The 17,109-nt window shown below is 51.3% G+C and overlaps 1 protein-coding gene across 2 annotated transcripts; it reads left to right on the forward strand.

Moving 5' to 3' along the window:
- The first annotated feature begins 1,320 nt into the window (after positions 1–1,320).
- LOC122736086 (alanine aminotransferase 1-like) lies at positions 1,321–13,905 on the forward strand. Of its 2 annotated transcripts, XM_043978105.1 has the most exons (13): positions 1,321–1,383; positions 1,766–1,816; positions 4,659–4,818; positions 5,679–5,768; positions 5,889–5,997; positions 6,359–6,492; positions 6,815–7,058; positions 7,309–7,388; positions 7,493–7,629; positions 7,879–8,053; positions 9,661–9,816; positions 10,012–10,124; positions 10,244–13,905. In XM_043978105.1, exons 3-13 carry the CDS (start codon positions 4,663–4,665, stop codon positions 10,332–10,334), a joined length of 1,485 nt encoding a protein of 494 aa, XP_043834040.1. In that variant the 5' UTR covers positions 1,321–1,383; positions 1,766–1,816; positions 4,659–4,662; the 3' UTR covers positions 10,335–13,905. The 2 variants fall into 2 exon arrangements, with proteins under 2 accessions (XP_043834040.1, XP_043834039.1); XM_043978104.1 differs by lacking the exons at positions 1,321–1,383; positions 1,766–1,816 and adding an exon at positions 3,918–4,060.
- Positions 13,906–17,109: the final 3,204 nt, after the last annotated feature.

Consider the following 17,109-nt stretch of genomic DNA (forward strand, 5'->3'; position numbering starts at 1 on the left):
GATTCTCTTTCCATTCTAAACAGAAGTAAGATCTCCTTGTTGGGTGGAGTCCAGCCCAGCCCAAGATAGCTGAGCATGTACCCTGAGGATTAGGCCAATCTCATCTATCAGCTTTATCCTTCAAAGACTGGTTTCCAGGGGCTGGTGCTGAATGAGAAAATAAACAGAGAAAGCCTTAATCCTAACTTAATAATAATTGGTTATTAATACAAAAGAATCATTTCTAAAATAAAAAATAAAAAATCATTTCTCTCACATGTATGTGAGGGGGAGGGAGGTGTGCCAACCCAGCTCCTGCTTGAAAATAAGGCCCTATTGGGCCTGGTTATGACCCCTCTTGTCTTCCCTCCCATGACACCCATCCTTGGGTCTTTTAAATCTCGTCTCCTTTGAAGCAAGGGTTGGTTGGTTAAGGACATGGCAGACAGAGCTGGAGCCAACAGGAATCCAGCTAGATTGAAGGGAAAAGGAGGGGAGAAGGGATTTCTTGGCCTGGAAGCTGGATGAACCAGGAGCTTGGCTCCCTGGCCAGGGCCTCAGTGGGAAGAAGGAAACAATCCAGTGCCCTGGCCTCCTTCCCCAGGGGGTGGATCTCACCTAGACCCTGGCCTCTTGCCTAGGACAAGGGCCTCATGGGGGGAGGGAGGGGCAAGTGAGGAGCAGGCCGCCAGCTTCCTCTTGGGCTGCCATTGGAGAAGAGGGTGGCATAGCCCAGGCCCTTCCCTCCCTCCTCCCCCTTCAACAAGCTGGCTAGGGCCCAATACATATCAGGGTGAAGGCACCCTGGGGGCCAGGATAAGGACCCAGCATTACCAAGGCAGGGCCACAGCCTGATCTAGGAAAACACCCTTGACTGGCCTTTACCTCAGCCCTCTGAGTGTCAAGGACTTTACCAGTTCCTGTCTGTGTCAGCTTTTTCTCTCTTAATTTATTTCAGGCCAAGACCCTATGGGCCTGGGAGGTGTTTAGGTAGATCACATTCATGCCTTGGCTCTAAGGAGCACAGCTGGCCTGCTGTTGTCTCCTTACCCATTTTGCAATGCACTGGGCCTGGACCAGGTTCCCTACTGCCCCACTCATTTGTCTCCATACACCTGTGACCTCTGCCTGTCTACCTTTCCTCTTTCCTGATTTCCCCTTCTTCAGGGAAGGAGGGGGACACACATGCAAAGGACATAGCTCAGGGAACCCGTGATTGGGCTTGGGTGGTGGGGAGGATGGGCCAGATGGGCGGGCTGGGGTTAAATTTAGTGTGGGATGGTGCAGCAGCTGCTGAAAAGGTCATCAGGGGGAGGGGAGATATCTGGCCCCGCCCGGGGTCCAAACCCATATTAGCATTGTACCCTGGGAGAGGGAAGCCTGCCGCCCACTTTATTCCAAGAGGTGAGACCTCTGGGAGGAAAGATGCACTTTCACTCAACCTCCAAGCAAGGGCAGATTCAAAGCCAGTGCGGGTGCCCTGGGCCATCTCTGCTTCTTGGCATAGAGTAGGACTGGGGGGAAGGGCAAAGGTAACTCTGGGCAGGGCAGAGCGGTGGTCAGCCTTAGGGCTGAGAACATGCCAAGCACAGCTGGGCTCAGCTCTGTGCAGTTATCTGGAAGCAGAGCAAAATTTGGTTGCAGCTGCCTGAGGCTGGGCTGGGCGACTTACAGGTGGCCCCTGAGGGAAGGGAAAGGGAGAGGTGGGGCCAGAGGAGGATAAGGGACTCCTAACTCCTCCTCCTGCCCACTGGTGGGTCCCTCTGACCGTCTCCCTTCCTGCCAGGGGTGGGGAACACGGAGAGAGGACCTAGGAAACCTGGACACTACCCACGAGGTGAGTGTGGGGTAAGGGGAGAGGGCTGGACTGTGGTCCCACCCCAGACAGGTGTGTTAGAGGTGGGTTGGAAGTTGTCACTCAGGACTGGGAACAAAATGACCCCACACATCCTAGTTGGGTCACCTCCGAGTGGGTTCCCCTTCAGGCCTGGGGCCAGCGAATGGCCACATTGACTTCCATCTTCCCTCAGACTCCTTCCTTCCTGCAGATTCATCCCTCTAGAAAGTCTGGTTTTCCTCTTCGTTCCCCTCCCCGTTCCCCCAAGCCTTTGGGTGCCCAGGAAGCCTGGAGGAGTTATAGTCTGGCAGATAAGAGGGAGGAGGAGGTGGGGCCCGGGGAGCCTATCAGTAGCTCCTATCCAACTTCTCCCACCAATCAAGAGCCTAGAAGATTGGGGAACTAAGGATTCCCAGGGAGCAGCACACCTAAGGTGTTCTCTTTGGGACAGATCTGAGCCCTTCTGGGAACAAGTGGCTCCTCTGTCGTTCCTGCCCCAACTCTAGCCCCATCCCTATCCTCCCTAATAAAGTACTTAGTCTAAGGCTTGGGCCGACTGCAGACGCTCAGTAAATCCCTATTATTTCTCTCCCTGGCGACCCTTGTTCTTTTCCCCTGTGCCCATCCTTGCCTTTGGATTTGTTCCCATCCCGGTTTCTGCCCTCTTCTCTTTCCCACTGTCCTTGTTCTCCCGAGTGTGTGATCCTGATTCCTTCTCTGCTTCTGTCTGTCCCCCTTCCCTTGACCCTGTGTCCCCTGTCCTAGTCTCTCCTCTGTCCCTATATGTTCGCTCCCCTGCATCCCCCTTCCTCATGCCTTTAGCTGTCTCTGGACCTAAAGCTGTAATTCCCTGAGATCAAGTTCAGATGGTGCAGGAAGTTCAAAGGACAGTCCCAGTGAAGATCCAATGGTATCGGTAGAGGCCAAACACTTACCCAGAACATCAGTGGTGGTGGTTGTGGACAGAAAAGAAATCCCTTCCCTCACCCCCTGTCCTCTCCCATGCTGGCATCCAAGGGGCAAAGTCCCCATTCCACTCACGTTCTGCCTGGCTCCACTCTTGTCCTGTGTTTTTTATTCTAGTCTTTCCTGCTACATTAACTCTGGGGGACCTTCTCCTGCCCACGCCCACCTCCCAGGGGAGCAGGAACTATAGGCAGCTGAGGTAGAAAGGGATCTCCAGATGCATGGCCTGGGCCGGAGACTACTTACACGTCTGCTGGCTCCTCGGATTCCCATCCCTGCTGTGCAAATCAGTCTTTCTGTCCATCTCCCTGTCCCTGGTGTCTGAAAAGTCTCTGTGCCCAAAGTCCAGAAACCAAACATTTAGGAAAACAGAGAGAACTCCCCTTCTGGGAGCCTTCCAGGGACTTTCCCCAAGGACGAGCCGCGCAGCTCCTCCGTTCTGGCCTTGGGGCAAGGGCTCTGAATCGTCACCAGCTCCAAACCTCTTGCTCCCTGATCCAAGCCTTCCTGACAAAGCAGGCGGGCAAGAGAGGAGGAAGGGAACAGAGTCCCACCCCTCCCCCGCCAATGTATAGCAATCCCAGGTGCTCATGTCAGCAGAGGGGGTTTAGAATGAAGTTATCAGAATTCCCCACCTTCAACCAGGATTCCTGGGGCCCTGCCCAGTTGCCAGGGAAACCCAGCCCTTATCAGACGACAAGATGAAGGGGCTGAGCCTCACCCGATTCCTTATGGGGTAACAGCCTAAGTGCTGGAGGAAACACACACACACACACACACACACACACACACACACACACACACACACACACACACACACACACACACACACCCCTCCTGACACCCTCAGGGACTTCCTACTCCCTAAGCCTGGGCTGTCTGTCTTCCCCCTGAGAGTGTGGGCTCTTTTCCTTTCTCAGCTATGTCTGTCTCCTATCTTGGACCCTTACCTCCCTCATCTTTCTCTTCTCCCATTTATGTCTCTGTCTCTGTCTCTGTCTCTAGCCCGTGGTGGTCTGGGTCTCTCTCTCCTCTTCTCGTCTTAGCTATGTGACTGTCTCCCTGCTCCTGGCAGTGACAGGCGTCCTCCCCTAAGCCCCGCCTCTACCTTCGCTCCCTCCCCTCCCCTACCCTTTCCAGGGGCAGAGCTATGCCAGGGCTGCCGGGGCGGGGCAGGGGGCCCGGGGCCCCAGCTCGCTTCTCGATCCATTCTCTATGGGACAATCCAGGATCTCCAGGCTCTGAGCCGGAGAGGGGACTGGGCCCTCCCCAGCACAGGTTTAACACCCTACCATTGCTCCCCCAATTCCTTTACCTGATCCTCTGAGACCGTTCCCTCACCACCTTTCTATTCTTTTCCTAAATGCCTCTCCTCTCTTTTCCTTGCCACCCTCCCCCATCCCTCTGCCCTTTTTTCCCCTTCACTTTTTGCCCCTTCTCCTTCTAACCCCTTCGTCTCCTACCCCGTCTTTCCAACATGTCCCGCTCTTCCCTCTTCCCTGACCTACTCCTCCTTACTTCACCTCAGCATGCCTCCCTCTCTAACCCCTTCTTCCCTGTCTGTTCTTCCCTCTTGGGCCCTAAACCCCATTTATCCTCCTTCCCCTCTGACTTTCTCCTAGAAAGTCCTTCTTGCCTTTCCTGCCTCCCCAGTAGCCTTATGTGGTGCCTTTATGTCCCTTTCTCCTCTTCCTCTCCCTCCATCTCTTTCCTGCCCTTGCTCCCTTCAGTCCTCTTCCTCTGTCCCCCCCACCCACCTCTCCTTCACACCCTCCCAGAAGAGCCCAGCAGCCTTACCCTGCCATGAGGGAGGCTGTATGGGATCCTATCATGGGATGGGGAACTTGAGTAGGCTTCGTACGTTTCCTCCGTGTAGGACCATGGCAAACAGTAACATGAAGCAACAGCTAGTGAATGGGATTCGGGACAAGGTGCTGACTATGGACACCATGAACCAATCCGTGAAAAATGTGGAGTATGCCGTGAGAGGGCCCATCTTGTTGCGGGCTATGGAGCTGGAGAGAGAGCTGAAACAGGTATTGTCCTGGGTTCTTCTCACCCCTTGTCCCCTTCCCAGATACTTGCTCAGTCAGAGCTGTAATCTCTCCCTGGGGTAAGCACCAACACTTCCAATGACCTTCCTTCCTTCTTTCCTCCCTCCTTCCCTTGCTCCTTCCTTCCTTCTTCTTTCTTTCCTTCCTGCCCTCCCTCCCTCAATGGTTAAGTGAAACACCTAACCATCGTGCTTAGCCCTGCCAACCTCTTCCTCCCAATCCAGCTTGGTTCAGTTATGGCCATACCTAATTCTTGAGGGATGTCACTTACCTGTCCCACAACCACATAACCTCCATGCCAACCTTTGCACATGCCCTGGGTCAGGGGCTCCATGTTCCCATGCTTGAGATTACCCAAAGATGACAAAGCCCTTGAGTAATAGGTATGAAGAACAGATGTAATATAGGGGTAAGGAGGGTGCAGCCAGACATTGCCACAGGTGTCCTGTCCCCTACAAGGCCAGGGCACCCTCTCCAGGCATCTGTGGACTGTGGTCAGGAAGAGAAGGTGGACCCAAATTGTCTTACCACCTTTCCCAGTTGTGGGGTTTCAGCTGGGATGGGCCCCTGGCTCAGAGCCTTCTGCCCTCCTCCCTTAGTATGGCTGTGGGGCTGTAGGGGAGAGGCTGAATGAGTAAGGAATTCATCCTGTGCTCTCCCACCCCTTGGCAGGGGCCCTGTAGCTTGTCTAGGCAGAATGGGGCAGGCACTGGGAGGGGCCAGGCCCCCTCTCCCCTCAGGGTCATTTGGTGGTGGGAGCCCAGACAGTTGGGCAGGGAGGAGGATGAGGGGTAGAGCGAGAGTTCTCCCCTCTCCTTCTCCCTCCCTCTCTCTCTCTCCAGGGTGTGAAGAAGCCCTTTACAGAGATTATCCGGGCCAATATTGGAGACGCCCATGCTATGGGCCAGAAGCCAATCACTTTTATACGCCAGGTGAGAGGCCCTGGCCCCCCCCCCCACTCCCTTCCAGCTCAGTACCTGTCCCCTCCCTCCCTGGGGAGGACCCCATGGGCCTTCACTTTGTGCCCTTCCCTTCTTCCACATAATTCTCAGGTTTTGGCCCTCTGCCAGTACCCGGATCTCCTGAGCAGCCCATCTTTCCCAGAAGATGCCAAGAAACAGGCAATGAGAATCTTACAGGCCTGTGAGGGCCAGAGTGCAGGTGAGTCCTTTCCCTGCCCATTCCCTCAAAGTGCCCTCTTGCCACCTCAGGCAGCTTGTCCCTGGATGTCTAGCAGAAGAATCTGGTTTTGAGTCTTAGCTCTGCTGTGTGACCTTGGACAGATCACTTCCCCTCTCTGGGACTGTTTCCTCTTCTGTAAAATGAGGGGGTTGGACTGATGATTTCTGAGGCCCCTTGCAGCTTTGTATCTAAAATACAATGGTTCTGAAGGGGAGACATGGTCCCACCCTCAGGGGCCCTATGATCTAAATGGGAGTGTGGCTCTGCCCATAGTCCCCGTGCTTTTTTTCTGACCCTTGCCCATCTCAATCCTTCCCCCCCCCCCCAATCCCCGGCTTAGGTGCTTACAGTGCCAGTTCTGGCATCCATTTGATTCGAGAAGATGTGGCCAGGTACATTGAGCAGCGTGATGGGGGCATTGCTTCTGACCCTGAGAACATCTTTCTGTCCACAGGAGCCAGCACAGCCATCATGGTATATTTTCCTCTTTCTTTATCTCTTCCCTCCCCTCATCTGATTTCCTTAGACCCCTCCCCACCCCCCCCCTGCTCAGCCTTTCCCCTAGAAGCCATCAGCACAGAGGCCCCCATTGTAACCAAGCTTGGCACAGCCTGTGCCCAGTTGGCAGGGAAAGGGGGAGGGGGAAGGGTACATACAGATTCCTGATCAGGGCCAGTAAGGCACATGGCCTCAGACATCCAATCTTCATTGGAACCCATCTTTGGGGAAGGAAGTTAAGGGTATTGGCAAGAGGGAGGCCCTGTCCCCTGACTCAGCTTTTCCCTGTCTTCTCCAGGTAGTGCTGAATCTGTTGGTGTCAGGCAAAGGCAAGAGTAGGACAGGAGTCATGATTCCTATTCCCCAATACCCATTGTATTCAGCCACCCTGGCTGAATTTGATGCTGTCCAGATCAACTACTACTTGGATGAGGAGCATCAGTGGGCACTAGATGTGTCTGAGTTGCAAAGGGCACTAGATCAGGCCAAAGCTCACTGCCAGCCTCGGGTCCTGTGTGTCATCAATCCTGGCAACCCCACAGGTAGATTTCCCTGGCCCTAGCCTCAACCACTCCCCTGCTAATCTGGTCCCATTGTCCACCCCCTCCTCTGGCCCTTGGGCATCATGCTCCCCGAGTCTTGGGTTGGGGATCTGCTCATGGATTCATCCCCTGCCCCACCCCCTAGCCTTAGCACCAGAACTCCCTGCCAGTCTACTTCTGTCACCCTCTGGTCCCCTGTGACGTCCTATGACCTGCTATCCCCTTTTGTACCCCTTACCCTAAAACCCAGGGCAGGTCCAGAGCCGTGAGAACATCGAAGCTGTCATAAGATTTGCCTATGAGAAACATCTCTTCCTGCTGGCTGATGAGGTGCTTAGGCAGGGGTCCTGCCAGGGAGGTTAGGGCTGGCTGAGGGGAGGCCTCAGGGGTGGATTTCACTGGGAATGTGACCTCCTTTCTACCTGGACCCTCAGGTTTACCAGGACAACATATATGCTGAGGGATCCCAGTTTCACTCATTCAAGAAGGTGCTGATGGAGATGGGCCCACCCTATTCCCAGCAGCTTGAGCTTGCTTCCTTCCACTCCTGCTCTAAAGGCTACATGGGCGAGTAAGATGCAGGGACTGCTTCCCCTTCTTGGCCAGGGAGACACAGAGATTCTTCCTATCCTTCCAAGCCAGGGAGATGTGGGAATCCACCCTACACCCCCCCCCCCAATGAATAAGAAATCATCATCCCCAGATAATAAGCCCCACCCATCCCCTGGCACTGCTCAGGCATGCCCAAGGCCCTGAGTTTCCCTGGAACCCCTTCCCCAATTCCTGGGTTCTTCTGATCCTCTGACACTCCCCTTCCCAGGTGTGGGTTCCGAGGGGGCTACACAGAAGTGGTGAATATGGACCCTTCAGTAAAGCAGCAGATGACAAAACTGATGTCAGTTCGGCTGTGCCCACCTGTACCAGGGCAAATTATCATGGACATAGTGACGAATCCCCCCAAACCTGGGGATCCCTCTTATCAGCAATTCCATCAGGTGAGTAGGAGCCAGGCCAAGGGAGATGGTGGGATGGGATGGGGCACCCTGCATGCTGGGGAACCTTCTTCCCAGTAACATTTCCAGGGGTAAGTGGTTCCAGGGATCACAGATGGGGGCCTCTCTTTCAAGCTGGAAGTGACCTAGGACATGGTCTGGTCCAATCCCTTCTTTGTGGAGGAGAGGAAACTGAAGCATGGCCAAGGATTTGCACTTGCCTAAAGTCACATACATGGAGAATGTGAGAGCTAGGACTTGATCCAGCAGAAACACACAGCCCTGGGGATACTGAGTGCCAGGGAAGGTTGGACCTGGTTTGGATGCAACATGAGCCATGTCTTTCTCATGGAGCTCACAGGCTGAAGGGGGAAAAAGGGGACAATATTACACAAGTGCATGAGACAAGAGCAAGCAAGGTGCCTTGTGAGGCCAGAGGGAAGGCTGTAACCAACCCAGGGCACCTGCTTGGAGGTGGTGCCCTGGGAGGTGGGCTTTAGAGGATGAGGAGGAATAAACCCCATGGCATGGCTGCCAAGAACACAGGGAGACCCCTGTTCCACAGTGAAGCATGGGAGAACTTTGGAAATGTTGAGCATCCCAAGAGAGCATCCCAGGCACACAGGGGAATATGGACAAAGGCTTGTATTGCAGGGAGCACAATCCCTTCTCGAGGTGTAGGGAGTAAGCAGTGTGTGGCCATAGATATAGTGCAGGGAGAAGAGGAAGGAATGTTGGGAAAGTTAGGGTGGTGCCAGTCCATGGGGAGGCTGGAATGGCAGACAAATGGAGAAAGCAGAGGGGAGAGGAGCCATTGGGGAAGGCAGGTGGCAGTGAGGGCAGATACTGCATGATGGAAGTGGGAGTAGTGAGGAAGAAAGGGACGAGATCACCTGGATGGGAGAGGGGAGGGAGGAGGAAGAGATCCAGATAACAAGCACAGAAGCCTGGTGCCCTGGAGGGGTGGGGAGGTCAGAAAGAGGAGGCAGCTGGGTTGGGGGCAACACTGGAGGTTAGACATGCTGGATTTGAGGTGCCAGGGGGACCCCCACTAGGAGGCATCACCTCAGTTCTGCGGGATGTGATTCGATGACACCCAAAGAGGGGACACAGACCTGGGCACCTTCTGCAAAGATGGGATTCATTCACTCAGCAGCTCTTCCCTCCTGCCAACCAGTACAAAGGATGGAATAATCCCTGCTGGCACAGTTTCCCTTAGAGTGGGGGAGACAAGGCTGATGGGATTGCCAAGGGGGAAAGTACAAATAGAAGCAAGGAGGGCCAGGGGCAGACCCACACTGAGGCCAGGAGGAGACAGAGAAGGACTAGACAGAGAGGGAGAAGAACCCGGGGACAGGACAGTGTGTGCTGCCTCTGGTTGTGCAGGAGAAGGAGGAAGGGAGGCTGTCAGCCACAGGGTCTAAACCTGCAGAGGCTGAGGAAGGAGAAATGGCAGCTGGATCTGGGGGTCGGGTCATTGGAGACCTCAGAGAGTTTCAGCAGAGTGTTGTAGGGATCCAGCAGGCTGTCCATTTCAGAGACTGCCCCCTGAAGTTGTGGGGTGGGGTGGTGGACATGCTGCCTGAACCCCCACTCTTCTTTCCACCCAGGAGAAGACGGCTGTGCTAGCAGACCTGGCAGAGAAGGCCCTGCTCACAGAGAAGATTTTAAACAAGACCCCTGGCATCCACTGTAACCCAGTGCAAGGGGCCATGTACTCTTTCCCCCGCATCCAGCTACCCCCCAAAGCAGTGCAGCATGCAAAGGTGTGAGGCAACCCTTCCTTGGGGTGGGCGGTGGGGATGGGCTGTGAGGGGCTGGGGTGGTCTGGACCTAAGGGCCTTGACCCTGATGCCTCTGTGAGTGTGTGTGTGTTCGTTCATGTACTGTGCATATGCATATATGTGTGTGTGTGTGTGTGTGTGTATATGCATGTGAGCTTCTTTTCTCTCACTGCCCAGGAGCTGGGCCAACCTGCTGATATGTTCTTCTGCTTACAACTCCTGGAGGAGACTGGTATCTGCGTGGTGCCTGGTAGTGGCTTTGGTCAGAAGGATGGCACTTACCACTTCAGGTAGATGGGGAGGGAGGTTGCCTGTGAGAACTGCAGCCTGCTGGCTCAGGGGCCCCTTCCAGAGCACTGAGGGGAGATGTTAACCACTGACCTTTCCTCCCCTTCCCTTCCACCCCCAGGATGACTATTCTTCCCTCTCTGGAGAAGCTGAAGATCCTTCTAGAGAAACTGAGCCAATTTTATACCAAGTTTATTCAGGAATATTCCTAATGGACAGAGACTGAAGGGAAAAGAGGGGAGGAAGACTACTCCTGCTCCTCCATTGTCTAGTCCATCTCTGGAAATAGGTCTTGGGCCCCTACCTGTCTGTTTCCCTCCTTCCCTGTGACTCCCTCTCCCTGCCCTGGGAGCTGTTGGGGAAAGGCTGAGAAATACAAGATGGTGGACAGTGCACAAGGGTATCCGGACAGACTTAGAGAGGGATGTGGTGCCCAGCATCTCTCTGAGGGTCCCAAAGGGGGAGAACCATAGGTATTCCTGGGAGGTACCAGGGCTGAGGGAGTGCGTCCCTAGGCCCCTATTATGGGGCATCTTAATAAAGATATTGGAGATGTTCTGTTGCCCCTACTTCTTAGGAAGGATGAGAAAGGGGTATGAGACTTTGTGGCTCCTGAGTGCCATGTATGTGCCTGGGCTTGGGACCCCTGGATAATGGGGCAAAACCATACAGAGTACATCCAGGAGCCTGACCTCCCATCACTCAGCCTGAGCATCATCAATCCCCACCTCCCACCAGTTCCTTGGAGGCTGCCTCTCTGTTAGGTTTCCACTGTGCCCCCAACTATCCCTGGCTCCATACCCTCCTTGTGGGCTTCTGTCAGGCTGTTGATGCAGCTTCAGAGCCCCTCTCCTCCCAGACTCCTTGATTTCCCACAACTGTATATCTCAAGTCCCCACAGGATAGAGACATGGGCAGCCTCCCATGGTCCTTCAGGGTGAGGAACAAGCCAGTTCCAAAATCTAATTCAGCCATCATTTATAAATAGTCTCCCATGGAAGGAGCCTGGTGATTAAGGCTCAGGAGGCAAAGATTACATGAGGCAGGGGGCAGCTAGGTGGTGCAGTGGATAAAGCACCGGCCCTGGATTCAGGAGTACCTGAGTTCAAATCCGGCCTCAGACACTTGAAACTTACTAGCTGTGTGACCCTGGGCAAGTCACTTAACCCCCATTGCCCCGCCCCCCCCAAAGATTACATGAGACGTCCCCCCCAACCCCCATCTCCCCCCACACAGAGTCCACAGTGTAGTGGAGAAATGAAATGTCTGCTGAGAAATAGTGGCATAGCAGGACAATGTCAAGGACTACCTGGACAAGAGAATGTCAGGTAGAAGTGACTTCCCAATGACCAACAAGAGATAGTTGTGTGAGGTATGGGAAGGAGGGAGAGTGGCTTTGGCCACCTTGGGCTCCCATCCCGGCTCTTCCCTTTAGTGCCTGTGGGACCTCTGGCTTCCCTGGACCTCGGCTTGTTCAGCTGTAAGAAGAGGGAATTGTACTAGATCATCTAAGGTTCCTTCAGACCCCCCCCATCCTGGAACCCTGAGTCAGCCTTCTCTGGATCTGCTCCTTCTGGGGCACCTTTGCCCTTCAGTTTCAGGGCTTTCACCTTTCACTGCTATTGGAACTTTTTATAACTGAACCCCACCCAGAGATCTCTGAGCTTCTGACATGCCTGCCTCAGCCACTCACCCCCAGCCTACTCGATGCCCTGGGTTCTGATCAGCTACAGCAACACTGCAACCCTTGTCCTGCAGGCTCCATAGCCTAGCTCCTCTTTCCCTTGAGTCACCTTAGCTTGTTCCCCACCCCAGAACAAAAGCTGAGTGTCTTCTAGAGTTTGTTTATGAGACCAAGGAAGAGCTCTTGTCTAGAATCAACCAGAATTCACTGGAGAATGATCATTAGGTTCCTGGACAAAGAGAAAACGTCCCCCTCCCAGGCTTGGGGCATTTAAAAGTAAATAGTTCCTGGTGTCTACCTGGAGTCCTCTTGACTCCTTCCCTGCTTGAGGGGTCCATTCCTTCATGGCCTTGTGGTGTTTTCTGCTGTCTGCAGCCATACAATTTCCCCTGCCAATCTGAGATTGGTCCATCTGCATTGGCTCAGCTGAGCTCATTGATCTGGGATATAGTCCCCAGCTCCACAGCCAATATGGAAACCACCCCTTTGGGTTTTGTTTCTCCACCAATGGTAGCAAGGACTCCCTGAGCCAGATTCCTCCTTCCATGCCTCTTTCCCTGTAGGACAAGCAAGAATGGGGAAATGTAACAAGTACAGAAAGATTTCCTCATTACCTCAAACACAAGAATGACCTGACCTGGAAGATTCTGGGGTCCACATCTCACCTTAGAGTTCTTTTTTTTCTCCCCCAATTTTAGTATTTTTACTTGAAAAGTCAAACATCAGGAAGCAGCAAGTGAATTATGTCTGAATACTTAACAGGGATCACTGATTTGATGTCTTCTGCAGTTAGTGATGTCCTAAGAAGAAGCCAATCATAGACCTGGGACTGGGTCAACTTATTCGTGTTACCATTTAATTTCCCCCAAAGCAGGGGAATCCATTTACTTGGAACTTTTGGTTTTGTTTTATTTTTTTCTTAAAGCTTATCCTAACAATCACAATGTTTGTGATTTATGCAAAAAGATAAAGCAGTTGGTGGGGTAGGTGTTACAGAATTTCAAATTTGGAAGAAACTTCAGTGACTTTATAATTCAACCCATAGTCAAAAAACAAACAAGGATCTGTTACAACATGCCCAACAAATGGTTATCCAACTTGTGCTTAACAGTTTCCAAAGAGGGAGGGGAGAACTTAGCACTACAACAGCATTCCATTAGTCTCTGTCTTCCCCTGTGAACTACTGATGGCTAAGAAGTACAGAACCAACTAGTGTATCCTCTTAGGATTCTTTTTTTTTTTTTTTAGTGAGGCAATTGGGGCCAAGTGACTTGCCCAGGGTCACACAGCTAGTGTTAAGTGTCTGAGGCCGGATCCGAACCCAGGTACTCCCGACTCCAGGGCCGGTGCTTTATCCACTGTGCCACCTAGCTGCCCCTCCTCTTAGGATTCTAAAGAAAATTAGAGACTTGGTTGAGGCAGTAGTGACAATCTGGTCCAAACCCTGTTTAAACAAGAATCTTCCACCATGCTCCTACAATCTCTTAGTGACTTCCAGTTGAAGATACTTGGGCACCCCATTCAACTTTGTTAAGTCGTTTTTCAGTCATGTCTTACTGTGACTCCATTTTTGTTTTTCTTGGCAGAGATTTAGCTCATTTTACAAATGAGGAAACTGAGGCAAACAGGGTTAAGTGACTTGTCCAGGGTCACACAGCTAGTGTGTCTGAGGCCAGATTTGAACCCCAGGGGATATCTTCCTGACTCCAGGCCTGGCACTCTATCCACTTTGGACAACACTAATTATTAGCAAGTTTGGCTTAAAATCACCCTAAAATCCATCTCTATTTTCTACCTGTTACTCCCCAGAATTTTACCCTTTATTGACAAAGAGAACAAGTTTAATTCCTCTTTTATGGGACAGGCCTTAAAATACTTGTAGGCAGTGATCCTGTTTGCCCTAAGTCTTCTCTTCTCCAGGCTAACCATCCCTAATTCCTGCATTTGGTCCTTATAGGGCATGTTCTCCAGTCATCATTTGATGTTCTGTTCTGCCTCCTCTATCTCCTCTTCTATCCCTTAGCTGGTTGGCTACAGAAAGGCCTATTCTGACCTCCTTATTGCTGGTTTCAGGCATAATAAAGCTGAGTTGTCTCTTTTGCTAGTGACAAATCATTAAATAAATATTTGGGGCTTATTGGGCAGCAGCTGGACTTGACTTTCTCATGGTGACTTTGACCTGGTCAGCACTAGCCTGTTGGCTTGGAGTATGCACAACTGAGCACCTTCCTGGGCTGCCTTGTGCTGGGTCCAAGCTTGGATGACTCCCATTGCCTGGCTTCTACAGCTCCCTTTCCCTTCATCTTGCCCACTGGCAAGCCTGATTATGCCTTCCCTTTCCACTTCCCACTGAGATTAACACCTAGTTTCTTAGCTGTGAGTCATCAGCCCCAGGTGCCCTGGGTGAGGCCAACCCCCAATCTAATCACATATTTTGGCCATCAGACCTTCAAACACAGATATTTTCTGGCTTGGAGTTCTGTAACGGGAAGGGAGCTAGTCAATGGCACATAGGGATCTGGAAGAGCAAAGCAGTCCAGGAAGGTAATTTAAGGAAGGGGAGCCAACCCACTTGGAGAAGATGTGTCAGAGGGTGTGTGTGTGTGTGTGTGTGTGTACACGCATGTTTGCACACACAAGGAAAGAGGTGATAAAATGGGTGTAAGAAGCAGGGAAGAGGGAAATAGGTAATGGGCCTAGTCCTAGAAGGGACCTTGTTAAGTGACGATTGGATGAGAGAGTGGGTAGGAGTCAATGAGAAGAGAGAGCCACTGTTGGTTTTCCCAACCCTTACCATCCAATCTCTTTTTCTTTTTCCTTTTTTTTTTAGTGAGGCAATTGAGGTTAAGTGACTTGCCCAGGGTCACACAGCTAGTAAGTGTTAAGTGTCTGAGGCTGGATTTGAACCCAGGTCCTCCTGACTCCAGGGCCGGTGCTCTATCCACTGTGCCACCTAGCTGCCCCCATCCAATCTCATTGTAATATGCCCATCCTAATTTCACTTTTCAGACTCTTTCCTATTCTAATCACCCCCTTCTCTTCAGGGTCCTTTCTTTGGCAGTGGGCCACTTAGCACCTAGTCCCTTCTGTTGTGAGCTTTGGAACCTACCTTTTATCACTAATGAGTGGATATGTCCTCAAGCTTTTCTTTCTTTTTTCTTTTTCTCTTTTTTAAAAAAAACTTTAATAGCATTTTATTTTCCCCAATTACATATAAAATCGTTTTCAACATTCATTTTTGTAAGATTTTTGAGTTCCACATTTTTCTTCCTCCTTTCCCTCCCCCTTCTCCAACATGGCCAGAGATCTGATATAGGTTATACATGTACAATCATGTCAAACATATTTCCACATTAGTCATGTTGTGAAAGAAGAATCAGAACAAAAGGGCAAAACCACAAGGAAGCAAAAATAGAAAACAACAAAATGGTGAAAATAGTATGCTTCAATCTGCATTCAGATTCCATAGTACTTCCTCTGGATGTGGATACCATTTTCCATCATGAGTCCTCAAGTTTTTCAACCTGTACATGCTCCCTCTGTTTCACAGAAACCTACCTCCCTGTAGACATACCATAAACCTTACAACTTTTGCCACCAATATCCATCCCTTCTCCAATTCCTCCTGACCCAAAGCTTGAAAAGGAGGCAGTAACACCATTACTTGGAATTACTGCTCCTGGGGCAAATCAAATTGTCTGGCTTTGGGATAATTATAGAGATAACAGTCTAATGGATAGTGGGATAAAGAGCTGTCCAAACAAGAAGGAAGTTACCTGGGGAGAGGACTTGGTCATCCCTCAGGGCAACGGGCATTGGTAGGGGGTGGGACTTGGGACCTAGGATTGGCACTCTACAGTGAGTCAGTAAATATTTTTTAAGCATCTACCATGTGCCAGACACTGTGATAAACACCGGAGAGACAAAAAAAGGCAAAAGGCAGTGCTTGCCCTCAAGAAATTCACCATCTCACAGAGGAGACAACATGCCAACAACTATGTACAAACAAGTTAGATACCTGAATAAAAGGTACTAGAACCAAGAGCAAGTGAGAAAGACTTCCTGTAGAAAGTGGGACACAATCCTGCAGGCAGTTACTTCCAGTGCCAATGAAGCCCTTTCCAGGACTTGTAGGGATAGAGTCCTCCACAGGGAGGAATAGAGCCTCTGTTGGTGCCCTAGGGCAAAGCCCCATCTGCCCTGTGCTAGCAACACCTCTACTCTACTTCTCTGTGCTGTTTCCAATTCATTCCTCTCCTACCAGCCCCCAGTGACCTTTCATCTTCCAAAGTCCATTGAGTGTGTTTGTAGCTCCCTCTGCCCATCCTTATTGCTCTTATCTGCACACCAAGACATCCCAGACATCTGTGCAAATTGTTCAGTGGTAAAAAGAAACGAGAGCTGTTATGATTTGCCAGGTGGAAACATGGAGAGGACAGGGAGAGGCAGGATTCAAAGGTGAAGCAGAATGGGTTGTTGAAGGGGTCGAGTCCTTGAATGCTTTAAGCCCCATCAGTGTGTCTGCTGCCTAAGAAGAGCCCCTCAGGTTTCCATTAAGTTGTGAAGTTGACACTTCATTTTGTTTTTCAGCACAACCATATAAGGGAGGCCAGTGCAAGAACGACTAGCCCCATTTTACAGATAGAAAATTGAGGTTCAGAGCAGTGAAATGACTTGCCCAAGGTCACAAGCCAGTAAATATCAGAGCCTGGGTCCAAACCCAGGTCACCCAACTCCAAGTCCTTCAGTTTCCCATAGATAAGGTTGAAGAAAGGGATAAAATCATGCTGACGGGGCCCACTGCAGACTTGTGCTTTCTGACCTCAACTCAGTGGCAGTTCTTGTAATCTTCACATTTCCCACGGCCTTCTCCCCTCCAAGCCTCGACCCTGCTCTCTGAAGGCTTGTCTTCCCTCCTTTACTGAGATGAATGAGTCCACTGAACGGGAGTCCCTTCATCTCCCTACTTGATAGAAGCAAGCTTTTATATAGCACTTTCAGGGTTGCAAAGTGCTTTACAAATATGAATTCATTTTTGATCCTCACCACAACCTTTCCGGGTAGATGCTATTATTATTTTCTTTTTACAAGGGAAGAAGACAGAGGTTAAGTGATTTGCCTAGGGTCATACAAGCTAGTAAGTGTCTGAGACTGGATTTGAACTCAAGTCTTCACACCTTGTAAATCCTCTACACATTCACCATTGCTCTCATCTGCTTTAGTCTCAAAAGGTAAAGTAGTCCTTCTCCTTGCCAAAGCCCAAACTCCATCTCTGCCCATGATCCCATATCCCCTCCTATCTC

Source organism: Dromiciops gliroides, chromosome 1, assembly GCF_019393635.1.
Source record: "Dromiciops gliroides isolate mDroGli1 chromosome 1, mDroGli1.pri, whole genome shotgun sequence".
Classification (NCBI taxonomy): domain Eukaryota; kingdom Metazoa; phylum Chordata; class Mammalia; order Microbiotheria; family Microbiotheriidae; genus Dromiciops; species Dromiciops gliroides.

Bases quoted from the DNA above. Each gene is read 5' to 3' on its own strand.
- LOC122736086 (XM_043978104.1), top strand. From the start codon at position 3,933: ATGCCAGGGCTGCCGGGGCGGGGCAGGGGGCCCGGGGCCCCAGCTCGC. The intron at 4,061-4,658 runs GTTTAACACCCT...TCCTCCGTGTAG, and splicing joins CTGGGCCCTCCCCAGCACAG to GACCATGGCAAACAGTAACA. The intron at 7,630-7,878 runs GTAAGATGCAGG...TCCCCTTCCCAG, and splicing joins TCTAAAGGCTACATGGGCGA to GTGTGGGTTCCGAGGGGGCT.